Consider the following 27,615-nt stretch of genomic DNA (forward strand, 5'->3'; position numbering starts at 1 on the left):
CTTTATAAAATCAAATTAAATCACTTATAAAACCAACTTAATAGCAACATACTTTTAGTGACTTAATGTTGGTCATTAAAACTTTAAATTTAGCTTTAATTAGGTTATCCCATGTTAGAATACTTTTTGAATCGTCAACTTTATGAATACTCTACTTGATTTTTGTTTCCCGTAAAGTAAACCTTAAACACTAAATTATGTTTCAGTTGCATCATGTCTATTGATAAAAGCTGGACTACTAATCCACATCGTCAATCTCCCGAGTTCCAGCTAGGGCTCGACACTTTTGTCGAGAGATCCATGTTACACCTAGATTGTAAAGGTGAAATCAGATGTCCGTGTGAGAAATGTGATAATCGTTACTTCATGAATCCGAAAGCAATGAGACGTCATGTTCGTATATATGGTTTCAGTCAATCATACAAAACATGGATATATCACGGTGAACCTTTAATCCCTCCAGTTGTAGATGTCATATCGCCAAGCAACGAGATGGCTGATGTTATTGACGATGTTATGTGGGAGTCGAGAGAAAATGATATAAACCTCGATGAAGGAACCTCGAATACAGGGGGTAGTGGTGTCGATGATGATTTTGAAGAGTTGTTAGAGGCAGTCGAAACCAAGTTATATCCTGGTTGTTCGTTTTCATTCCTTGATTTTTTAGCAAAGCTGATGCATATGAAGGTCAACAACAAATGGACTGATAGTTCATTTGATCAACTCCTTGAGTTGTTGCACTCGGCATTTCCACCGGGCAACAAGGTTCACTGTTCATATTATTTAGCAAAAAAGAAACTGAAGAAGTTAGGTTTGGGGTACGAGTCAATTCATGTGTGCAAAAACGATTGTTTTCTCTTCTGGAAGGAACACAAGTCATTGCAAGTTTGTCCCATTTGTAAAGAGAGTCGGTGGATTGATAAAAACACCAAGGGTAAGAAAGTGGCTCATAAGGTGTTACGGTACTTTCCAGTGGCCCCTAGACTACGCCGTTTGTATTGTTCACGGTACACTTCCAAAAATATGATATGGCATAGTACTGGGAGATCAGAAGATGGTGTGATGCGTCATCCCGTTGATGGAGAGTCTTGGCAAAAATTTGATGTAGATTTCCCTGACTTCTCGAGTGAACCTCGCAACGTACGACTAGGGCTGGCAGCTGATGGCTTTAATCCATTTGGTAACATGTGTAATCCGCATAGTGCATAGCCGGTTGTACTCACCACTTACAATCTGCCACCATGGCTTTGTATGAAAGAGTCATCATTCATGTTGGCCTTGTTGATTCCCGGCCCTAAAGCGCCTGGAAAGGACATAGATGTTTTCCTTAGGCCGTTAGTGGAAGAGCTTAAGTTTTTATGGCAATCAGGCATACGCATTAAAGACGCAGCGACAATCACATTCTTCACGATGAAAGCTATGTTAGTTATGGAAAATAAACGACTTTCTAGCTCGTAGTAGTTTATCGGGCTGGAGCGGACAAGGGTATAGAGCATGCCCGACTTGCAATGAAGACACTCCTTCGTACCGTGCAGTAAAAAAGTTGTTTATATCGGTCATCGTCGGTTCTTAGATGTTGATGATCCATTAAGGATGAATTTGAAATTTAATGGGCAACCAGAGACAAGACCCGCTCCGAGACACTTTACTAATGAAGACATACAAGAGGAACTAGGTCGTCTAATACTTCGTAAACCGGGTAAACATCCTAACACTCTCAAAGAAAACATGGATCGGCAAGGATTCGAGTTGAACTGGTCGAAACGTAGCATATTTTTCGAGCTCGAATATTGGTCTTCTCTACAGCTGAAACACAACATAGATTTGATGCATGTCGAGAAAAATGTGGGTGAGAGTCTTTTGGGTACTTCTATGATGAATGATAAGAGTAAAGACACATCAAATGCACGTGAGGACTTGAAAAATCTGAATATCCGGCGTAATCAATGGTTGCAAAAAAAGGGTAACAAGTTCACTAGACCACATGCAAGCTACTCATTCAAGAAAGCTGACCGCAAAATCTTTTGTCAATTTATAAGAGATGTTAAATTTCCTGATGGGTTTGGATCTAACATTAGTAAGAAAGTGGTAGATAATGATACTAACATTATTGGGTTGAAATCTCATGACTATCACATTCTTATGCAACGTTTGATACCGATTGGAGTTAGAGCGTTATTGGATAAAGAAACTTCTACACCAATTGTAGATCTTTGTATGTTTTTCAAGCAAATTTGCTCCAGAACACTAAAGGTGGAGGATATGAGGAAAGCAAAAGAAGACATTATTAGAATCTTGTGCAAGTTAGAGTTCATTTATCCGCCAGCGTTTTTCGACATTATGATTCATTTAGTTTTGCATTTACCAGATGAAGCGATTGCTGGAGGCCCGGTATGTATGAGATGGATGTATCCGTTTGAAAGGTATATGAAAAAACTAAAAAACTATGTCAGAAATAAGGCGAGGCCGGAAGGTTGTATAGCTGAAGGTTATATTGCTGAAGAAGCTTTGACATTTTGTTCGATGTACCTTCGAGATGTCAATCGCCTTGAAAGAAACGAAGACGTTGTCATTGAAAAAACAAAGTTTTGGATGTTTGAGTCCAAGTGTCGACCGACGAGTGCAACGCAAATCAAACATCTTGATATAACAGAGAAACGTAATATTGAATGGTTTATATTGAATAGTTGTCAAGAAGTCAGACAATACATCGAGTAAGTGTTCTTACTTTTAATTATCTTTCATTATTTATTGTTACTTTTTTCCATTCATTAATTTAATATATATATATATATATATATATATATATATATATTTCATCAATATAGAAAATTCAAATATGAACATCCTGAAAGTGACGAACAGACCGAATTTCCCAACTGGTTTCTTGAAAAGGTAATCATAATTAACAAACAAATATCTTTCATAAATTTAATGAATCAAGAATGCATAACACATCAACATATGTTTAATAGGTTTATCAGATGGAAAAAGAAAACTCTCCTGAATTCCACAAAGAGTTGTCAGCCCTTTCAATGGGTTCACAAATGGATGTTTATACTTACACTGCGTGCATAGTCAATGGTGTTAGGTTTATGGTACTTAGTCGTGATGCACAACGCAAAACGCAAAACTCTGGGGTTCTAGCGGTTGGTGAGAATGGAGAGAAATATTATGGCCAGTTAGAAGAGATTATGGAGGTGCAATATCCATATGATTATTCGACTGTAATATTTCGGTGCAAGTGGTTTGATACGGGAGATATTCCTGATGATAATTTCATAAGTATCGACACAGAAAAAGAAGCGTGCCAAGATGATCAACTCATATATGCTTCGCAAGCCAAACAAGTGTTCTACATCCGCCAGCATGTTAATCATCGAAGAAACCAAAACAACAACCCTCGTTGTATCGTCGAGCATGTTAATCATCGAAATATTTGGGATCTACCATCCGACAATCCTCGTGTCCAAAATGCTTACAGTGACTCTGTCCAAGATGTCGACAATGTGGAGGCCGAAAATGTTGACATAGTTCAAAACAACTCTTCATCTAGAGCTAGACTTTTTATTGACTTCTCACAATACTTTCAAAACAATGTTGACGTAGCTCAAAACAATGCTGATTATGATGATGAAGACGACACTGAAGTACCTCCGCCAACGGGTAGAATCGATAATGTTTCCGATGAAGAGACTGATTATGATGATGACGATTCTGATTATGATATGGATGAAGAAGACATTGAAGTATATGATCAAGATTCTGATTAAAAAATCAATTTTTTTTGGTAATAGAAACTTTTATTGTTTGTTTAACTTTTATTTATGTTGTTTGTCTATATTATTTGTTTAACTTTTATTTATGTTGTTTGTCTATATTGTATATCTTACAATTTCGCAGGGTAACTAACTTTTATTCATATTGCAGATGAGGTTTAATTGGGAAATACTCTTGGCCATGATGGCCGATGTTATGGGGCTTGGACACGGAGGTGATGGAGCCGGGGATCCACCACCTCCAGGAGGCTTTGGTCGTGGTCAGCACGAACAAGATGGTGAGTTTTATTATGATATATTTATTAACTATTTTTATTATTTTATAATAAGTTATCGTGACTAATAGGTTTAATTGTATTTTTGCAGCTGAGCTTCCTAAAAAAAGGAGAGACATGTCAAAAAATATTGAGTTGGGAAAGTTGATAAGGGCAAATAAGGGAAAGCCCATAGATTTGGATTTCGACGGGGAGATCACATATTCCCCTGTCGGGAAGCGTGGTAATTGGTTCACCCATGAAATTGGGAGGTATTTGTAGAACAATGTCCCTTTCAACGTATCTGGTTGGGACAATGTTTCCCCCGCTTTAAGGAACGCAACAGTTGTTCATCTAAAGGTAACTTGGATACAATTTTAATTTTAGTTGTGATTGTTATTTAATTAACTAAACCTTTTGTGTTTTTCAGAATAAAATTGATTTGGATAAGGTTAACATGGATCCGGAGCGTGCTCAATTGTTGCGGAGCATTGATTCGAGTCTTGCAAAAGTTTACAGAGGTCGAAAAAGTAAAGCTCATGCTTATTTTAAGGAAATCGGGGGGCCTGCAGATATCCAAGCCGCATTAAACAACCCCCCTAACGGAATGTCACATGAAAATTGGGCGAAGGCAATCGAACATTTTCAAACGCCAGAATTTTTAAGGCGTTCGGCGTCAAACAAGGAATGTCGTGCAAAACAAGTAGTTGTAAACAGAGGGGGGTCGAGCTCATACAGCAATGCATGTTTTAAAGAGGTAAGTTATGATATATTTAAATATTTATTTAAAGTATAACTAATCTAAATTTTAATGTTAAATAGGATATCAGTCGAATCGAAGCTTTTCGTAAAGCTAATTCCAATCGCCAAGGGGTATTTTATAGTCCTGCAGTCGAGCAACAATACGTAAGTGGTTAATTTGTATTTTTCATATAAGTGTTTATATCGTCAAAGGTATTTAGTAATCTAATTTTTATGATTTTTATTATTTTTAAAAAATATAGAATGCTTTACTCGAAGAGATAAACCAACGAACTCAAGCTACTTCTGAGGCAAGCGGTCTAGCACCAACTGATATAAAAGATTGTTTTGAAAGAATATTGGGTGTTCGACGCGGACATATCAGAGACATTGGGCGTAAACCCCCTACCGTTGGGTCTATGTATGATCAGCAACAACCAATGACACAAGAACAACCACAATCACAGGTAATTGTTAGTAAATGCTATAATGGAAAGTAGAATGCTATAATGATATGTTGGTTATGATTTGGTATGTTGATATTTTGTAGAATGGTATAATTAATTATAATGTTATTCTGATATGTTGTTAATATATTTCGTTTTCTTTATAGTTGCAAATGCTCCAAACAATACTACAGAACCCGGCCTGTTCTGCAGCATTGGAATAGTGGTTTCGCTCATTGCCGCCACCAAATAATGAAGGAGATAATGATGAGGACGAGTAGTTATTTTAGGATTTTATGAAACGTTTTGTAATTTGGAAGAATACTTAATGTAGTATGATAGTTTGGATTGATTGTATAATATGTATTAATATTTCTATAAAAACATATCAGATTTCTCAAATGCTATATGGATTAATAGTTGGATTGATTATAAATTTAATGTTAAATAAATTAAAAAAAATTAAAAGAATATTAGCGGCGACAGCTTTTGTGGCGACGTAACGTCATTAGCGGCGACACACTATTAGCAGCGACGATCAGTATTAGCGGCGACGCCTGGTATTAGCGGCGACGCTGGGTATTAGCGGCGACATTGAACGTATTAGCGACGAAACAATACCGGCGACGCATTTGCAGCGACATGTCGCCGCTAAAGGTATTAGCGGCGACAAGCCCACCCTTTAGCGGTGACGCATGTCGCCGCTGTTGCCCAATCTTCTTGTAGTGCCAAAATATAGTCATTAATTCCCATGAGGAACTTTACAAGACCTTCCTCGGATGTATACTTCTAGCAAGTTTCTGTTTGTACGTGCCCCTAAATATAAAGATACATATTTATGTAACAATTTATGTAATTTCCCAAGAGATTACTAATGGTGCCTGGATAAATAGGCCTTATAAAAGCAAATCACCACGTCGGATTACATGTAATTTCTGGTTGATAAGGACGATTTTTCCACGTAGCACTTTTCATTAATTAATATCTGTTTATAAGCATCATCATCCCATATTTCAGTAGTGGGAGTTGTTAACATCTCAACAAGTATAAATAGGCATGTTGGTATGTCTCATTTAGCAAAGTAATTAAGCTGTATTTGAGCTTGTTCGCTAGCTACTAGCTATTTCATATTAATTATGGCTTTCACATGGAAAGTTATGTCTGTTTTGAATATAGTTATAATTGTTGTATTGGTATCTAAGAAAATCGCTGTAGTTGCAAGGCATCCACAATGGTCGAATGAAAAAATATATAATGTCCAGACAAGTGAAGATCTTGTAACAGACTTGCCTGGTCAGCCTAATGTAGAATTCCAACACTATGCTGGATATGTGACTGTAAATGAGAAAAATGGCAGGGCTCTATTTTACTGGTTTTATGAAGCTTGGACTCTACCAGATGAGAAGCCTTTAGTGTTATGGCTTAATGGAGGTATGAAAATTATCATCTTTGTTGTATATATAATGGAATTCCATAAACTTCTCGTTTATTTTATTTTATTATTTTTTTTATCTCTAAAAACATCATTATTAACAATGGAGTGACCGATAAACGTGTTGGGATAGTTTCTGTTGTTCGGTATTTCGTATATACTTCTTCCGTCCCAATATTATTGTCCACAGACAAAAGACAAACAGATTAAAAAAAATTAATTATCACTAACTTTATATAATAAAATGATAGTTTTGTTATTGCTTTTGCATTTCATGTTTCATTAAATGCTTAGTTGTTTAAGTACTAATGAAGGATATTTTGATAAAAATATTATTTATTTTTATAAATGGACTATTATTTTAGGACAAAAAAAAAATGCACTATAATTTTGGGACGAAGAGAATATATGCTAGATGCTGTTTCGTTTTAATTTTAATTCAAGGAATCAAACAAACTATACGTTTTTATTAAGTAAAATAAATGTAAAGTTAATTAGGTGCTTAAACCTCACGTGTTGCTTATATATATAATTAGTGGGGTTGCGTGGACATCAACGTTTTTATCTTATACTATAATTCACCCACCTAGCTAGCACACGATTAATTGGTTTTGAGCATAATCCATGTCTCATTGACTACTATCCATTATGGTGACAAGTAATTACTATGTGTTTCAGGTCCTGGGTGTTCTTCCGTGGGTTATGGGGCTACACAAGAGATTGGACCATTCATAGTGAGCACAGATGGAAAAGGTCTTCGGTTAAATCCATACTCATGGAATAGAGGTATATATAGCTAGTCGACGACTTACCTCCTCAATACTAGCTACATGCACATATACGTAGATTAATTTGATTTCTTATTTTGAGGACATTGACAAAACATCAACTCTATTAAAATTTTGGATTCGCGTATAAAATTAATATACATTTCATATATATATAACCAACTTGATATATTCATTGAATGCAAATTAGGTATTCCATCTCTTTCAATTCATACATACTTATAAAGCTAGCATTTTTTTTTTTAATCTCATGCATTTGAAACCCCCATTTTTTTCCCTTTCACCACATTAATTTGAAACTCCCATGACTTTTCAATTTCTTTATAATAATAATTATAATTTGGTAATTAGGTTAAATAAATATCAAATCTAAAGTGTATTCATATATAAACTAAATTTCAATATTAAAATAATATCTTTAATTCTAATTTAATAGTTTTAATATATTGTTGAATGTAAACCATTATCATTTTAAACGTATAATTTTTGAACAATTTGTATAAAATACTTAAATTATTAATTAAAATATAAAATTATAGACTCAACTTAAATATAAATTTTATTTAACTTAAACAACCCAAAGATTATTTTATAAATAACTAAAAGTTATAAATTGTAGTGTCTTTCTAATAATGATTGTAAGTTGGTTAATAAGACTAAATAAATATCAAACTTAAAGTATAATCATAAATAGACTAAATTTCAATTTAAAATAATATCTTTACTTCTATTTATAAAGTTATGTCTTTAAATTTTAACATATTACACTTAATTTATTAGATTTAAAATGTTGTTGCATGTAAACCATTATCAGTTTAAAGCTATAATTTTTGAACAGTTTTGACAAAATACTTAAATTGTTAATTTAAATATAACATTACAGTGTCAACTTAAATATAAATTTCAGTTCCACTAAAAAAAACCAAATAATATTTTTTAAATAGTTAAAAGTGATAAATTATAGTGATAAATGCAAAAACTAAATTGTAATATCAGTTTAACTAAAATATTTCCTAAATATATTTATATAATCGTTAAAAATTTTCAAATAAGTAGCTTAAAATAACTTATAATAACAATAGTTTAAAAAATAATGTTTGATGTTTTAAATAATTATAATGATAGAAATTAAAACATTAAGCAAACATATTTTAAAAAATTAGTTAAAAATAAAAACTATAAATAATATTAAACCATATATAATATTTAATTTTATTGATGTGTAACTCGCGAGTAGAATTTATTCAAACGATTGAAATTATGATGTTATAATAGATTTATATATTATCATATAATTCAAAATAGTCAATATATTATATCAAATTAATATACGAATTATTATATCAGATTTAACAACAACGTTAATGTTATATTTTAAAAAATATATATTTGTAAAGATATCAACCATATAGGTGTTTCTGTATATTACAATGTCAACTCAAATATAAATTTCAGTTCCATTTAAAAAACTAAAGAATATTTTATAAATAGTTAAAAGTGATAAATTGTAGTGATAAAAGCAAAAACTAAATTGTAATTTCAATTTAACTAAAATATTTCTTAAATATATTTTTATAATCGTTAAAAGTTTCCAAATAACTAGCTTAAAATAACTTACAATAACAATAGTTAAAAACAACTTTATATAAATGATTATATTGTTAGCTTTAAAATAAAAAAAAAAACAATGTTTGATGTTTTAAATAATTATAATGATAGAAATTAAAACATTAAGTAAATAAATTTTAAAAAATTAATTAACAATATAAACAACTATAAATAACATCAAATCGTATATTATATTTAATTTTATTCATGTGTAACTCGCGGTCAGAAGTTATTCAAACGATTGAGATTAAGAAGTTATTATAAATGTATATATTATCATATAATTCAAAATAATCAATATATTATATCAATTTAGTATATACAAATTATTATATAGGTGTTTCTGCGCAACGCGCGAACATTCGTCTAGTATTTAATTAAACAACTACGTACACTGATATACTCTTGGCTAGTTGTATCCTTCTATATTTATAAAATATATTTGATTTGAGACATCAATCGATTTATTAAATGGTAATGCAGAAGCAAATATGTTATTTCTCGAATCTCCTGTTGGTGTTGGATTTTCGTACTCCAACACAACTAGCGATTATGATAACCTTGGAGATGACCTCACTGGTAAGTCATATGATAAATAATTACAACACACATATATACATGTAGAAATAGAACATTAATGCTCCATAAAAAATATCGTGGAATGTTATATGATCAGCAAACGATGCGTATGCGTTCCTACATAATTGGTTCCTCAAGTTTCCTTCATACAGAAATAGAACATTCTATATTGCTGGAGAGAGCTATGCAGGTAAACATTAGAGATGTTTCATGTAAAACCTTATGTGCGTTTGGTTGTAGAAAATTTTCCAGTTTTCTAGAAAAATTTTTTCAAGAAAACATAAATTTTGAAAACGCGTTTAGATAGTTCAGTTTTTCAAAATTTTCCAAGAAAATGAAAATTTTCAGTTTTTCAAATTGTATGTAACTTAGAAAAGTGATTTTTACAGTTTTCCAAAGTTTTCCAAATTTCTAAGATGGAAAATAAAAACTCTCCCGGTTTCAACCAAACGCGTTTTCTAAAATTTCATTGAAAATTGAAAATTGAAAATGAAAGCTCAACTCTATTTTCTCAAAACATTTTCTTAGAAAACGAAAACAATTTTCCACAACCAAACGCACCCTTAGTTTTTATTTATTTGGAAGCTCTCACATATGTCGTTAATCTAGTTTATTTTATATGTTTAGGAAAATATGTTCCAGAATTGGCAGGTCTTATTCAAGATAAAAACAACGACCCATCAATGTTTATAAATCTGAAAGGCATATTGGTATTCTCATTGTAGATACTTGAATACATAGTGCATCGATCATTCTTCTCTTGTTATAACAATGAGCTAATCAATTATCTATATTGATTCACATACAGCTAGGTAACCCTGAAACAAACGATGCTGAAGACTGGAAAGGGATGATAGACTATGCTTGGAGCCATGCTGTGGTATCAGATGAAACTCACAAAACCATAAGAGAATCTTGTGACTTCAACAATAACAATACCTGGAGCAATGATGATTGTAGCCAAGGTGTGGATGAAGTTTTCAGACAATATAAAGAGATAGACATGTATAGCCTCTATACATCGGTCTGTATTCCCAATTCCGCATACAAAGAAAATAAAGGCATGCAATATGTGTTCAAGAAAAGTTCATCTATGATGGTAGGTGATTAGTAAGTAATTATCAGTCTCATTTGTCTAAGTAGTTGAAAAACATGCGCCTTTATGAAGATCCAAAGAACTAATTTTTTTATGTTACTGACTAGGATATATATTAAGTGGATATATACATCAATAGCATCAACATATTAGTTCAAAATATGTGACGTAATATTAGACATCGCACTAAGTCATTTGTTTTTGGAAAGAACAACATGTACAAAATAAAACATTAATATTTATCATATATATTCTTTTAGATGCCACGCATAATGGGAGGCTATGATCCTTGCCTTGATGACTACGCCAAAAGTTATTACAATAGACTTGAAGTTCAAAAAGCTCTGCATGTTGGGGATGGTCATCAACTCAAGAACTGGAGCATTTGCAAGTAATGAAATTATTTTTTTCTTTCGAGATTAATTAGTTACGTACATAGAATTATAATAATGTGATAATAATAATACTAACTTTACAACAATTATGGTTGCAGTATGGATATATTTGATGGCTGGGCACAAACCAAAGCATCTGTTATTCCGATATACAAAAAATTAATTGCTGCAAAACTTAGAATATGGGTCTACAGGTATTTATAGTACCAACATATACAAAAAAATGTGGAAACTTTTTTTTTTTTTATTATCGTTGTTTATTTTATTATTGCGTTTTGGTGCAATAGTGGAGATACCGATGGAAGAGTACCTGTGTTGTCGACAAGATATAGTTTAAGCTCTCTAGGACTGCCTATTATTCGAGCATGGAGGCCTTGGTATCATCAGAAGCAGGTAATTAACTTTGTTATTTTGTTTCCTTAAATCTAAATAAATCAATAAAAAAAATGACCGAAATTAGGTATACTAGTGGTGCTTGTTGTTTTCTCTGAATCCAAATAATTTAATCTGTAACATTAAACATTAATATTTGTTAGGGCATCCATAATGCATTGAACTCTATACAGTTCAATGGATCATGTTTCTACGATACATACAACTTTATCATTATTTTTCTACAATGAATTGAACTCTACAAAGTTCAATAGAATGTTACAAAATATAACTTATAGTAAATATTCAAGGATTAAAACTTTCCTTTTCCTTATTGAAGAGTTTAATGGTCATTGAACTTCAAATCTATTGAATGTCTTTCACAATTGTAGAATCTTATCCATTGAATGACGCATAAACTTGCCATCTCATTCATTTTTCATATTGAACTTACCATTATGATGCTTTTAATACCCAAACAAGATAAAGTAACTTCACTTTTGATTGTTTAATACAAGTAATGACCATTTATCAACTTCCTACAACTTTCCAATCAAACAGGGTGTAATTTCTTAAATTTAATATATATATATATATATATATATATATATATATATATATATATATATATATATATATATATAGATATATATATATATAGGCCTGACGTACCAAATATGTTAGTAACACCCTTTGAACTTGATCCTTTATAGAAAAAAGCACAATATTTTCTGTAGACCATATGAAGTGCTATATTTAATGGAACCACAAGCATAGTAAGTGGGTGGAGGATCATCTCTTTTTCTAATTATATATATATATATATATATATATATATATATATATATATATATATATATATATATATATATATATATATATATATATATATAATTAGAAAAAGAGATGATCCTCCACCCACTTACTATGCTTGTGGTTCCATTAAATATAGCACTTCATATGGTCTACAGAAAATATTGTGCTTTTTTCTATATATATATATATATATATATATATATATATATATATATATATATATATATATATATATATATATATATATATATATATATATATATATATATATATATATAATTAAGATATCATGTCAACCACATGTTACGGTTTTGTGTTCATCGTTACATAAATGCATATCTATGGTATGTTTATCCATAGATTCATTTCTTTTAGCAATTTTCTATCATTTCTTATCTGCATTTAAATTTATCCTAAAAAACCACAAGTGCACCCGACCAAATGAGAATGACAAATTAATGAACATAAATCTTAATTTGTGCCACTAAGTAGGTTTCTTTCTTTTCGGCATACAGGTTGCTGGTTGGCTTCAAGAATATAGAGGGCTTAGTTTCGCTACATTTAGAGGAGCTGGTCATGCAGTGCCCATTTTTAAACCAAGTGAATCGCTAGCATTCTTGGCTTCCTTTCTCCTCGGCGAGTCTCCATCATCCCAACGATAACTTTGTCCTCCATGCCTGAAGTATTCTCACCGATCATATCACTATGAATTTTATCTAGAGAACAACTAGTACTACTAACCTCGTTAAGCATCCCCTACTTTCTTCTAGTCTTCTTTTGGAACAAGAGATCTTTTGTTGTGTGACTTCTCCCTAAAAATGTTCAATAAAATAAATGAAAATTCTGGCTGCCTATGATTACAAGATACAGTTTCTTCTTAGTTGATGACAATAACACTCACAAATATTAAAAGAAAATGCTCATACGACTCCGATGTAATGTAAAAAGTGTGCAACTAGTGTACAATGTGGCTCCAAGAACGACCTTATGTACATTTTACATTATTTGAACCCACATATCCATCTACATGACCAAAGCATATCATTTTCTCTTAAATTAAGTCTATTTAAGTTCAGTCTGCAGATTTATATAAGTTAGGCTCAAGAAAAGAATACACTACAAGAAAAAATGGAATTAGCGGCCACAAAAGTCGCTGGTAAGGCTCTGTCGCTATTGCTAAAAATGTCATTGGAAAAGATATTTGTCGCCGCTAATACTTGTGTCACCGATAATATCCTTTGTCGCCCTTAAAAACCTTGTCACCGGTAATTCCCTCTCTCGCCCAGTAATAGTGTTGCAGGTAATATTATTTTTCAATTTGTTTTTAAATCAACACTTTCAGTTGCAAAAAAACTGATACGTAACGACATTAAATGAAGAAAAAATTACATAATGACATTCAATTAGGTACCAAATAGTGTTATAATTTCATACAAATACTAAAATAAACAACAATAGCGTTATAACTCCAACAAGTACCAAAGTGTCACAACAAGTCTACCATGCAAAACACAAACTAACTATATGACAAACCATTATCTCTGTTCTCCTCATTTTCTCCTTGATCTTTCCTCGATTGAAAAAAAATACATAAAGTTCCTCACTACACGTCAGGTTGTTGAGCAATCCCCAATGATTTTCCAACTACATAATAAATAACAACATATATGCGCTTATAAGTTAAACTATGAAACATAAACAAAAACTACGAAAGTACAACGTTATTTCTTGCACTTAAATATAAAAAATATCAAAAGTACATTGATATTTCTTGCACTTTGGACATAAACACAACTACCAAATCAACATGCATTTAATGATGCCAAAGTACATCGCTATTTTTAAACTATGGACAAAAAAACAAAGTATATTGTTATTTCATACACATGAAACATAAACACAATTAACAAATCAAATGCATTTATTGATGCCAAACTACAATTCTAGTTTTAAACTATGGAATAATAAACAAAGTATATTGATATTTCTTGCACTTGGAACATAAAGACAATTACAAACATAATACCAAATCAAAATGCATTTATTGATGCCAAAGTACATTGCTATTTTTAAACTAGGGACAAAAAACAAAAGTACATTTTTATTTCTTCACTTTGAACATAAACATAATTACAGACATAAGTCAATGTGACCTAGTAGTGTGTTGGATCTGGTCTTTAATCAAGTTTTGATGCCATGCATAGAGATTAGGTCATAAATCCTCATTTTGACCTAATACAGGTTCAACATATGCATTGGACATGTAGTGTAACACCCATAAAATTAAAGCCAATTTAAAACTTTTTAAACATTTCCAAAACCATTAACCATTACAAAACTTGTTTTCAAAATGTATCATATCAAAGTATCCCAGAAACAAAGTCATAAAATGTGAGGAGCTGTACGATCATGCTTTTGGCTTGCCACGATCTCCTGATGTACCTGAAATAATAAACTGAAACTGTAAACCTAATAGTTTAGTGAGTTACCCCCAAAATACCCATAAACACAACCATACACATAAAGCAATGAACAACATACCATGGGTCCAGTCAACAATCGGGTTGGAATACCCCTAGCCCTCAACCATCGGGTTGGAATGCCAACATACTACGAGTCCATTTCTCCCTTGTGTTCATCAATTTCATCCCTTAAACTCCATTCCATTTCAGAAAATAACCTTCCAACACACACATCGTCAGAAAAATGAACATTCTCGGAGTTCTACCAGTCGAAATCCCGCGAAACCACCGCCACAGACATTTCTTGCCGCCCTACCCTCAGATTTAGGTTATTTCCGCCCTTAACTTAAGTATTGAGGACAATGCTTGTTCTTAATCTTGGGGTGGGGCATTTCCTTTTCCTTTTTTCATGCATTTTTTTAGTAGGTTGCATAACATTTTAGTTTTAAGGTATTTTTCTTTCAATTTTTTTTTTATAAAATTCCAAAAAGATTTTACTTTCTTCTTTTCTACTTTTTATTTTTGCATAGCATTTAGCTTAGGGTATTAGCATTCATGCATTTTTGTTGTCTGTTTATTATCACCCCATTGGATGCCATGGAACATGTTCACAGTTATTGTATCATTATTGGTCCAGGATCTTGTTGTTATCTCACCCATCGAACTGGGACCACTAGCTGCAGTTTGGGACTTCATACTCGGGATCAGATGCTGGAAGCTTAAAGGGGTAAGTGATCAAGGCCATGTAGCTTTCATGAAGTATTATGCATGTGATACTAACAACTTTAGGATATACTATAACAATGGATGTTTTTAGCCTTGCGGTCACTACCGCTGAGAGGATCACACTTGATCATGTTTGAACCATTAGGATAAAGCACTGATGCTTGTTCTCGATTAGAATCCATATCCGATCTCCTTGCATCACCATATTTTTTGCGACTTTTTTGGATTTCAGAGAGTCTTTTAGTCCACATTTGGACATTTTCATTTTCATTATGATTGGAAAATCACAAGTTTGAATAGGAGCTTACATCTCTATGCTCCACACATGGTCATTTTCACGCTTAGACCATTCGGATTATATTTTTACCCTCTCGTTTCCACGTAAATAATTTTGGGAACCAACTTTTGAGTCAAAAAGTTTTCTCGATAAAAGCAAAAAAATCAATATATTAGTGCATTATGTTCAAGTAGCATGTTTCAAAAAGAAATTCCTAAATAGATTCCAAGCCACGATTATCTTGGATGGGTGACCGGTTAAATTATTGAATAAATTTTCCTACATTTTGGTCATTCGGCGTTTGATACTTATTTATTTGTTTAGGAATGTTTTGTTGTATATAGATCAAGTTGTTACTTTTTGCAAATTGGTGATCTTAGGGAGACTATCGAGTCGGATACTACGGGTGGTTTGGGCCAACACTAAGTGAACTGATTCCTACAATGATGCCCAAGCGATGAAACCCAATCACATTTGAGAGTGGCCGACAAACGTGAGATCACGCAACTTTTGTGATAAGAGTGTACACTTAAAGAAGAGCTCCACGCGCGCCGATCCAGCTACTTTCTCCCTACTACAGATGTTCTTCATTGTATGCATTTTCCATTGAGGATGCGACTGATCATCCCTCCTTACTCACTTACATGAGTTGTCCTAGCTATGGTTTATGGTCCCATTGTCATCGGATAAAAAAGTAATGAGATAATAGCAAGATCAATTCTGACCATGTTGACTAATGGTGATCAGGTTCCTTGGTTCAATCCATTCTTTTTATTTTTCTTAGGATAGTTCATCCCAAGTTCATTTTAGTCTTGTCTTACTTGAGGACAAATAAGGTTTAAGTTAGGGGTGATTTGATAGTTTCATTTTATTAACTTCTTTTTATAGTTTGTTTTAGCATATTTCGTCCATAATCTAGTTAATTCCCTTGCATATTTTTCCTTTTGTTATTTTATCACTATTTCGGATACTTTCTAGTTTTGTGAGCTTTATTGCAGATTTCATGAAGACTAGTGGAGCAGGAATGTTTGGGACGTATGCAAAGCGATGGAAATTGGTGGACAACAAGGATCTTAGGCTTGATGGGTAGTGGAGATGATGTATTGAGTGAGCTTGATGATTATTTGAAGGCTTGGAGAGAAATAAACTTTAAATTTGCAAGATGTGGAAGTATATTCAAGCATACATAGATTATTAATCGGACGAGTTTACGAGCTATGGATCATTTGCAGAAGCTAAATTGGGCTTAAAGTGAAGAAATCTTGAAGAAAAGTGTGCTAGGAGCTGATTGAACTCGATCTGGGCTAGTGGGATATGCTTGGGAGGCCCAAAGTCTCAAAGAAGCCTATTTCAGGCACCATCCGCGCAACCCACCTGCGTAATAGCATGCAGGTCGTGCAAGGCCCTGCAGGGGTAATTTCATAAATCCATTTGGAAGGCTATAAGTAAGCTTACTGCCCATCTTTTGGGGACTCTTATACATCCGATTTTTGAGTATTCTCTCTGGACTTTTCAAGATTTTTGAAGGCCAAGAACACCTCAAGAACATCATCTTTTCACCTCTTGATTCTTGTTTAATGTTAGGTACAATCTTCTCTAAGTTTGTTTCTTTGAGTTTAGCCATGCTTGGCTAAACTAATGTTGGTTGACTTTGGTGAAATCCTTTGACTATTTGTTCAATGTTGAAGATTCCATGAGCTTGTGTTTGAATCTTTATGAAAATGTTTTGTGTTTTAACATCTTATCACTACTTTTATGTTTTTATTCATGAGTCTAAATGTGTTTGTGGTGATTAGTTGGCTAATTTATTGATTAAGTAAAGGATCCTCAAATTAGCAAGGAACAAATGATTTTTGTGTTGTTTTTCCTTCACACAATCATAAAAACATTTTCTCCAACATGGTAGTGAAAGAATTTGACTCCTCTTGGATTTGGTGACTTTTTGGTCTTTAATGCTAGTTGACTTTCACTAATCACATGCTTAATGGAGATTGTGACTTTGACTAAGGAAATTGTTATGAGCTTCTCTAACCATTTTAATGCTAGTAAAAGTCTAGGTAATCTCAAGCTTCTTGGATTACTATAGCCAAATTGAGGATTTAAAACAAGTATTGCACCATTGGATTCTAATGATATGTTCATTAAAAGTCAAAGTGAGGAAACCTTAAGTCAACCATCATTCTCTTAGTGAATTTACATCAAACTCTTATTTTTGTTGAAATTGTTAAATCTTATTTTAATTCTAGTTTATTTCAAGTATTTCAAAAGGCCAAAGCCCCCATTTTTTTATTTATTGTCATTTTGCAAGCATTTTTACAAATAGATTTTTCATAGAGTTATAAATTTGAACCAATCTCCGTGGATTCGATCCATTTACCACTATACACTATTTTCATGTGTAATATTTAGGGTTATTAATTTTTTTGGCCTCGACAACCATCATTACTATCGGAGGTTCCTTTAGGATTTCTCCAAGATAGCGGTTCTTCTGACTCGATTAACGAAGAAGACAATCACTTTTTTCTGGGGGCTTGAGCACGAGGAAGCTTTTGAGATTCTGAGACAGAGATTGTGTGATATGTTGATTTTGACCCTTCCAAAGGGTGTTAAGGATTTTATGTTTTCTTGTGATGAGTTGATCATGGGTTTGAGTGCAGAGACGTCGCGTGATTGCTTACAATTCAATGGAGCTGAAGCCGCATGAGGAGAATTATCTGACACACGATTTAGAGCTGGGGGATGTAGTTTTCTCCCATAAGATTTGGTGACATTACCTCTATGGGGTCTGTTATATTATCTATATGGATCACAAGAGCATGAGCTATCTGATGGATCAGTTAATCTGAACATGAGGCAACTCCAATGGTTGGATGTGGTGAAGAATTTTCATTATGAGATCCCTTACCATCCGAGGAAGGCCAACGTGGTGGCTAATGATCTTAGCCTCAAGGTAGTTGCGGCTCTGATCAGGGATATTTGTATGTGGATGACCATGATTACTCCACTTTTCTAGCACATTCGAGATGCTTAGGTTGAGGCTATAAAGGAAGAGCACCGAAAGAGTAAGTGTATAGTAGGTCAAGTTACTTCCTTTGATTATGATAGTTGAGGGTTCTTGGCTCTCCATTGGAGAGTGTGGGTTCCATATTGGGGTGGCGTGCATCAAATTTTTAATGGAGGAGGCATATAAATCGAGATTCTCCATTCATATCGGGGTGACGAAGATGTATATAGATCTTCGTCCTGATTCTTGGTGACCCTGTATGAAGCAGGATGTAGTGTGGTACGTGGAGAGGTGTTCGACTTGCAGGAAATTCAAGGCCGAGCATTAGCAGCCTCACGGTAAGATGTAGTAATTAGATATTCCCATTTGGAAATGGGAGGAGATTACCATGGATTTCATTACGAAGTTACCTCATACGACGTGCAGAGTTGATTCTATCTGGGTCATCTTGGATCGATTGACCAAGAGCATGCATTTTATTCTGATTCAAGAGAGTATCTATGTGGAGAAGTTGGCTAAGGTATACATCATGGAGGTCGTTGCACGATATGGGGTTCTAGTTTCTATGGTTTCAGACAGGGACGTCCGGTTTACTTCCAAATTTTGGAAGAGGTTCCACCAAAAGGTGGGTACTCATCTTTGTTTTAGTAAGGCCTTCCACCCGCAGACTGGCAGTTAGACCGAGCAGACCATTCAGACCTTAGAGGATATGCTTCGGGCGTGTGTTTTCGATTTCGGTGGGAGTTGGGATATATATCTCCCTTTATCGGAGTTTTCTTATAACAACAGTTATGATGCCAGCATTGATCGAACTCCTTTTGAGATATTCTATGGGAGGAAATGCAGCACCCTGATATATCGGGGTGAGGTCGATCAGCGGGCCGTGAGGAGTACCAAAGTTGTGTTCAATACTACCGAGTTGATTCAGCAGGTTTTGAGTAGACTCCAGACAGCATAGAGTCGGCAGAAGAGCTATGATAACAAGCTCCGATAAGATGTAGAGTTCCAGGTTGGGATATGGTTCTCTTGAAGGTGTCACCTTGGAAAGGTGTCATCTGATTCAGTAAGAAGGGAAAATTAGGACCTAGGTACATCAGTCCTTTCAGGGTTTTGGTCCAGGTAGGTTGGTTTGCTTATCTCTTGGAACTTCCCGAGGAGCTTAGTCAGATCCATAGCACATTCCACATCTCTTAGTTGCGGAAATATCTAGTGTATTATTCCGCGGTGGTTCCATCGGAGGATGTTTAGGTGGACGATCATCTAAATTATATCAAGATCGGTGGTGATTCTTAACTAGAATATGAAAACCTTGAGGAACAAGGTTATTGAGCTAGTGAAAGTTCAGTGGAAACATCGTTCAGAATGGATGTGGGAACCGAAGGATGAGATGATGAAGAACACTACCCGGAGTTGTTTGGGGCAGCGGACTTCGAGGACGAAATCTGATTCAAGTGGGGGAGAATTGTAACATTCGTAATTTGGTAAGTTTCCTTTTAACACCTTATTAAAAAATGTCTATCTTTTTGGTCCCTAGCTAGTACGTGGGCCATGCTCTACGAGTACGCTTAGCGTACTAGCTCATGTCTGGACGTGGGATTCACGCACGTACATTGGGCGTACGTGGGAGTACATTGGGTGTACTCTAAGCAAGGGAAAACCCTAATTTTTAGGGTTTGTGCCCTATTTAAGCAACTTATGTGCCTTGGTTGTATCTTTTAGTTAGCCTCCACCCCCTAACACCCTAAGATCGAAACCCTAGCCTCCTTTAGTGTGTTTTTGATCTTTAGAAGTGATTTTTGTGTTGTTTTGGTGTGCATTTAGGACATGCATTGCGTATCATTAAAGCCCATGTCATAAATGAAGATGACACACATTTGCGTGTCATAAACTTCAGCAACCATTTATGATATGCATTTATGACGTGCCTTTACGATACTCATTTATGCATAATACAAAATTTTGAAAACAAATATACACCAAAACAATCAATTTCATCCAACAACATCATGTCAAAAAATTGTAATAAATTGATATTAAGGGGATCTGATTGTACATTGTTATTAAGAGGTTTTCCATAACTACATAACCTAATACTACATTTCTATTAAGGGACACCTTCTTGTTTTAAATATCATGTCAAAAAAAATCCTCGATGTCATTTGTTTGCCACTTGGTGTATGTATGTTATCTCCAGAAAACATAAAGTAACTTATTGTATTTCTTGTCACGCTTTGAAGCCTGCAACCAAATTCAAATAATAAAAACTTTTATAATAATATTTATTCATTGGTGGCATAATTAATACAACTAGATCAAAAGTTCGTTTACAAAGGATAAAAAAGAAAATAAAATGCAATACCATGAAATCTCGTAATAAACTTATAATAAAGAATGCTTCTACCACAAAATAATGAAAAATAATTTAACCAAACCTCAAAATTTTCATAAGATTAAATTATTATAAGCAAATTTATAAATGTGAATAACATTTGGTTCTTCCCATTTAGACAAACGGGTTCTATCAAATGAAGATGTCGCCTACAAATTTTCAAAATTATACCAATAGAAATTTGTCAAAAAAAATATCTAAAGTTGATAAACAATTAATTTAAAAAACAATAAGTTACTTACAATTCTATGAAGAGCGTAGTGGATTGAGATATAATTTTTCTTATCTTTCTTAGTTATCTTTTGAATGATATCCAAAGGTCCAAGAATACAAGATGGGCGTACTAGAAAGAAGTAGCATGAAAATGATCAAAACTTACTTCCTCGGTCTGTAAACCTACCTGTAATATATAAAGCTTCAGCACATGGCCTAATAGATGGATGTAGAAAAATAATCGAAAATAGAAGAAAAAAAGAATAAGATTCAAAAAACCACTAAATATTAATTAAATTTAAACCTACTTGGCTATGATTGTGAAACAAAAGGATATATAAAGCTTCAACACATGGCTTTAGTTTGTCATACCAAAGAATTGATGTCTTCAATTTACTTACTAGTCATAGAAATTAGAAATCTGGAAACAAACTGTTGGACAGTGAGAATGATTATGTTCCATTTATGTGTCCACATGATATCTTGCAGAACGGATGATTATATGATCCCTTATCTAAGGTGTCACAACCCAAGTTGTTCAGTTATATTTTTCCGTTACCGTTAATGGAATATTCCAGTTTATAAAAGTTCCGTTAATTAGAGGTCGTAAATTTAATAAACATTTCATTTGTTTATATTTATTATGCCGTTAAGTCGTGATAAAAGGGAATAAAAACACATAACACACATTTCCATTTATTTGGAAAGTGTTAAGTTTTATTAGTACGACCCCTAAATCGGGTGCGACCAAAAGCCCCGTTTGACGGCAGTATCGGGTAGAATTCCACTGAGCCCCGACTCGAACCCCTATATAAAGGTGAGTGGAGTCCATTGGAGACTTTTTACACTCCCTAAACACTCTCTCTCTATACTCTCTCTGTCTAGACTCGTTTTCGCCCCGAATCCGCAACTAAACGCTTCCAAATTGTAAGTCCGCTTACCCTAGCCTACTCTAAACATTATGATTCGTGTTTATAGCATATAATTGGACTTGGAACATGTGTTTACGGCCAAGGAGCATGCTTGGGTCGTAAACACTTAATAAGTGGGTTTTTAAGCAATTTAACCCCTCCAAACCAACATTGGGACTTAGATACGACCTTATGGCTTGCAAATCCGGACTTAGAACACCCTAGTCATGGATTTTGAGGAGCAAATAGGAGTTTACAGCCAAGGAATGTGCTTGGGCCGTAAACCCCTCAAACATAGGGAGTAAACTCACTTTTACATGTCTAAAAGCCATATAACTCCACCAATAGCCTTGGAATAAATCCTAGGATCATCTAAAAATAATTTGGGGACCTTAAACATGTCAGATACCCTCCATTTAGGAGTTTACGGCCAAAGCTTCCCAAGAAATAGTTCCAGGGCCGTAAACTCATAAAAACATGTTAAAGGGTGCCCTAAATTCATACCAAGGCTTAAGACATAAATTAGGGGCTTATCCTTTGGGTTTGGATTAATTAAACACATCAAAAGGAAGCGGAAAAAGGAGTTTACGGCCCAGGTATGTACCAAGGCTGTAAACACCTCTAAATGTGCCAATATGATAGTTTTAATCCGCCATAATGGCATAACACTTCATTATAAATTACTAGCAAGGCATTAGGGAATTTAAACTTCACAAAACTCAAAGAATGAGAGTTTACGGCCGTAAACTCCCTTAGGAGTGTCCCTAGGCCGTAAACTCCATAATGAAGCCCTTAGAAGCCTTAAACTCACTCATGCCTTTTTGGAAAAGTACTTAGAAAAATCCCATGAACAAGCTAGAAGCCTTAAACACCCTAGAACCCTTGACCATGAGTTTACGGCCGTAAACTCATGGTGAGTAGTCCCTGGGCCGTAAACATCATATTAAGGGCTTACTCTTGGAGAGTAAACTCCATTCCTAAGCCACACACACCTTTAGACGCTACCCGGGACACCCAAACACTTATCCAAAGTGTTTTTCGCTCCTTTGAGCGCGTATATTTGTTTAATTAGTATTAAATATACTAATTGTATGTGAACATATGTTATCATATGTTAAATAGGTCATTGTGTGTGTTCGAGTCCTTGCGTGACACCGAACGCCCAAACGGCACCTTCGTCGGACCCACTTACACCAGGTGAGTTCATACCCCTGAATGAACCTTTTAAATGTTTTTACATGTTTTATAGGGGGGGAATACAAGTTAAACATGCCAGTTATCATATCAATCACATGTGATTGATAACCCGCATTCACAAGATCTTACGACACTGTATATTGTTTTACCGAGTAGGACACTATAATGGTTTTTAAAAGGGATTTCAATTGTTTCAAAACTCTTACTTATGCTGTTTTATCTAAATTCATTCTAAACTGGTTTATGAAAGATTTCCAAAGGTTTTCAAACATGTTTTTACGAAAGAATACAAATTGTGATTTTCCCCGAGTATAAAGGTTTTTCATCAAAGTTCACTTTCACGACGTATGCTTTTACTTGTTAGTTACTGCTGCTTCATTTTCCTTTATTTTAAACTCCTACTCGATAACGCTTTCACTTCATGATGCGTTTATACTTCTTATTGTCTCTATTTCGCTTATACTTGTAGTCGCTTATACATGATAGACACTCTTACTTCACTTATCGTCGTTTCCACTTCGTGATACACTTACACTTGGTACACTTATACTTCACGATTCGATTATCCCGCTCTGTACGCTTATACTTCACGACTCGGATGTTCCACTGTACGCTTATACTTCACGACTCGGATATTTCACTGTACGCTTATACTTCACAAGTCGGTTATTCCACACTGTACACTTATACTTCACGATATGATTCCACTTGATACACACTCAAGTGTAGTTAGATGTATGTCTGTGCTTGTATAGATGCATATAAATAATGATTGAAGGACTTAGGAAGGCTTGTCCGCCCTATTTCCTTTTCTTCGTTGAGATGTGGTCTGGTGGGATCGGATGTCCATCCGAAGGTCGTTTGATTCATTAGTTACATATTATGTACACAAGCATAAACATACGGTGTTACTTCAGTCAATTCAGTTAAGAGTCTCTACCTCTAGTTCAACACTTACATTAGAAACCCACTAGTTGGAAGTCTCTACCCACTATTTGGGATGCATCTTCAGGACACGGCCTTCTCCGTCGTCTAGTTGGTAACCAGAGTCTCCTGTAGGGAGAGCGGACATTGTGTGTATAGATCTATACGGGATTGACAACCCCACACCCAGACTGCTAGCTACAGTCCCGACCTACCAAGCCAACGGGTGACAAATGTCACATTTTAGACGCTTGTAGGGCATCTGGTACTCTAGTCAGTATGGCTACGAGTATCCCGGGTTACCTTATAATTCTTTGGCCTTAAGGTAACGGTATTTCGCCAGCAATTTACACTGTATACTGGTAATTTATTTTCAGAGTCACACTGTTTTGACCTTACAAGACGTATCTTTCATTTGATACTGTATGGGGTCTGTATCCACTGTATTAACTGTATCCACTGTATTCATTGTTTTAGACCTTACCAGCTATACCTTCCATTTTGGTACCTTCTAGGGTCTGAGTCTCTATTTGTTAGACTAAACCAGGCATGTCGTTTGTTCGATACTCTCCTGGAGTCTATGATTCCTTGCCTTAGTTAACAGTCCTCACTGCTGAGGCATATGTTATTCCCTGATGTCGTTTGCTTTCCTCAATAATCAAATTTGGTATTTTGATAATGATAGCAATTTAGGGAAAATGACTTTTTACCACATAACACTGACTAGTCTTGGTAGAAGGCTGCTTTATTAAGGAAAATATAGGATTTTCTGGAAAGAACTCTAATACACAGTAAACACTTAAACTACTACTTTATAAAGTTATTTGAATAAATGTCACTAAATGCTTATGAACTCACCAACATTTGTAAAAATGCTGATACTCGCTTTTCAAATAACTTGTATTCTCAGGTTAGCATTAGACAGGTACATCCCCAGAGCTGTTGATGAAGATGGCTTAGTACCTTGCTGTAATTATTATATTTACTTGTATTACTTTGATACCTTGTAATGTAACCATGTAAAATTATTACTATTAATGCAATGTTTTGTTGTACTTTGATTACTATAATGCATGTGTTCTGATACTTGACATGACGTCATCCACCCCAGAACGTTTCCGCCGTTCCGGTTTTGGGGTGTGACAGATTGGTATCAGAGCATTGTTTATAGTGAGCTAAGTATATCAATTCATAAAAGATATACAGCCTATAAATACAAGGGGATAAAACACTCTGACCAAGAATTATACTTTAAAATATAACCATATTTTACCAAAGTATAATAACATCCAGAATCTAAAGACTCGAACAAAAGTATCACAAGAAGAACAATAATAAAAGTCTTCGGATGTTGAGCACTACAGTCAAACCTGGGCAGTTATGTAATCGTAAGCTGGGATAAATGTAACCTGATCAACTACATTTATCGGAGATGCGATGAACGTGTGCTTGGGAGTGATAGTGGTGTACAACAGGTCTGAAACTTACCAACTAGGATTGCTAGAGCCAAACATAAATTTAAAATACTATAGGAGTATTTTAGAACGCTAAAAGATCCACACTAATCCCATAATAATATTCAGAAGATAAGAACCAAACAAGAATTAAAATACCATAGGGGTATTTTAGAATACATAAACAACCTTGCGTGATTAACCAAAAAGATCCTTATTGATATACCTACGACTATAGAGGGTGTACTCCCAAGGTTATATATAATAAGGATCCCATAGGCTAAGAATGTGTGGTTTCGCTCTACTTCCTTTTCCTCGTTGGGATGTGGATATAGAGTAGTATCACATATTCGAAGGCCTATCGGATCTAAGTTATATATGATTTGTATACCCTGTGTAATCGTAGCAGGACTCGATATGGATCATATAGTGAAATGTTAATAATCTCTTAGGATTCTTTAGACATTTCCATTCTCGCGCAAACCCTGTAGACAACCCTATCCACTTCAGTGCATAACAGAAGAGTTGAATTCGACCCCGAAGAGGTTCATTGAGAAGATTTCCTATTCGGAAATAATGAACTAGGTCGATGTCACAACTGGAAATTTTGTGTCATGTAATCCATACACTCAAGTTAATGTAAATCAAAAACTTAAGAACATGTGTGACACCTATGATTATGACACCAAAAACTTCAATCAAATACATCATACAAGTACTACAAATAGTCATCAAACAATTGGAAACTCTAGAAGTTCTTATTTAGGTCCACCTTGGACTAGGACTTCCTTACTGGATCCAAATGGACCAATAAGCTTTCAATTTGACTATCATGGGCTTAGAACCCTTAAATGGGCTCTAATTGGACCCACATTAATTTATTTCAACATTTTGGGCCATGTTGAGCCTAGAATGAAATAAATTAAAAGTTTTGAACCATGATTAACCTAAACTAGCCCAACAAAGTGTAAAACTCATATTATATATATATATTTTTTTTGGGCCAAAAAAAAAAAATCATCCAACTTAACTCCTATGTGGGCTTAGGGGCAATAGAGCCCAAAAACCTTCTTCCTTCCATATTTTCGGTCCAAAACAAGCCCAAGAGGAAGGGGTTGACCTTGTGAGTGACACCTCACTATTAACCAAAGGACTTCCATGAAAGAGACTCATACTTCCATGCACCATCCTTTCATGCATCTCTCTTCTTCTTCCTCTCTCTTGCTCTCGGCCAAACACAACACACACACTCACAAAAATCTATTCTACTCTCTCTAAATCTTGAAGAACATCTCCTTCCCCCTTCTTCAAAAATTTCGTGAATCAAGAAGCTTCACAAGGAGAATCCATCACCAAAATCATCATCTAAGGTAAGTTGATGACTAATCCATGATCTAGCTACTTCATTCCATCAAAAATCTCTTCTAAATCTATTCCAACTTGTGATCATGCACCTTAGAAGTCACCAAACTCGAGATCTACCAAGGAAAGGTGCTAGGGCCGAAAATCACTTCATTTTTCTTCCATCTCCTCTCCAAAACCGAAACCACACCCAAGGTGAGCTTCATACCCCCTATTTTCTGTTTTTATGAGTTTTGTGGGGGGGGGGGGGGGGGAATACAAGTGAAAGTGTAGATCTATATGTGTTTTGTATGCCTTGTATGATTTCCATGCTTATATGTGTGTTTTTGTGTGTTATAATGTTGGATCTAGCCATAAAACCCCTCAAAACCGAGATATACCTTATGTTAA

The 27,615-nt window shown here is 34.4% G+C and overlaps 2 protein-coding genes across 2 annotated transcripts; both read left to right on the forward strand.

The window, feature by feature from the left end:
- Positions 1 to 213: 213 nt before the first annotated feature.
- LOC145066566 (uncharacterized) lies at positions 214 to 1,209 on the forward strand. The gene has a single exon (XM_079013862.1). The coding sequence runs from the start codon at positions 214 to 216 to the stop codon at positions 1,207 to 1,209; it is 996 nt and encodes a 331-aa protein (XP_078869988.1).
- A 5,106-nt stretch (positions 1,210 to 6,315) lies between these two features.
- LOC145072709 (serine carboxypeptidase-like 31) lies at positions 6,316 to 13,169 on the forward strand. Its single transcript, XM_079019174.1, has 10 exons — positions 6,316 to 6,651; positions 7,331 to 7,438; positions 9,532 to 9,627; positions 9,725 to 9,817; positions 10,255 to 10,337; positions 10,436 to 10,726; positions 10,984 to 11,114; positions 11,217 to 11,312; positions 11,406 to 11,511; positions 12,822 to 13,169. Exons 1-10 carry the CDS (start codon positions 6,357 to 6,359, stop codon positions 12,966 to 12,968), a joined length of 1,446 nt encoding a protein of 481 aa, XP_078875300.1. The 5' UTR covers positions 6,316 to 6,356; the 3' UTR covers positions 12,969 to 13,169.
- Positions 13,170 to 27,615: the final 14,446 nt, after the last annotated feature.

Source organism: Lactuca serriola, chromosome 1, assembly GCF_051521515.1.
Source record: "Lactuca serriola cultivar US96UC23 chromosome 1, Lser_US96UC23_V15, whole genome shotgun sequence".
Lineage (NCBI taxonomy): Eukaryota > Viridiplantae > Streptophyta > Magnoliopsida > Asterales > Asteraceae > Lactuca > Lactuca serriola.

What these genes read in the sequence shown, in the direction of transcription:
- LOC145066566 (XM_079013862.1), top strand. Translation starts at nt 214, where the DNA reads ATGTCTATTGATAAAAGCTGGACTACTAATCCACATCGTCAATCTCCC.
- LOC145072709 (XM_079019174.1), top strand. Translation starts at nt 6,357, where the DNA reads ATGGCTTTCACATGGAAAGTTATGTCTGTTTTGAATATAGTTATAATT. An exon ending in CCTTGGAGATGACCTCACTG is followed by an intron (nt 9,628 to 9,724) that starts GTAAGTCATATG and finishes TTATATGATCAG; the next exon opens with CAAACGATGCGTATGCGTTC. An exon ending in TGCTGGAGAGAGCTATGCAG is followed by an intron (nt 9,818 to 10,254) that starts GTAAACATTAGA and finishes TTATATGTTTAG; the next exon opens with GAAAATATGTTCCAGAATTG.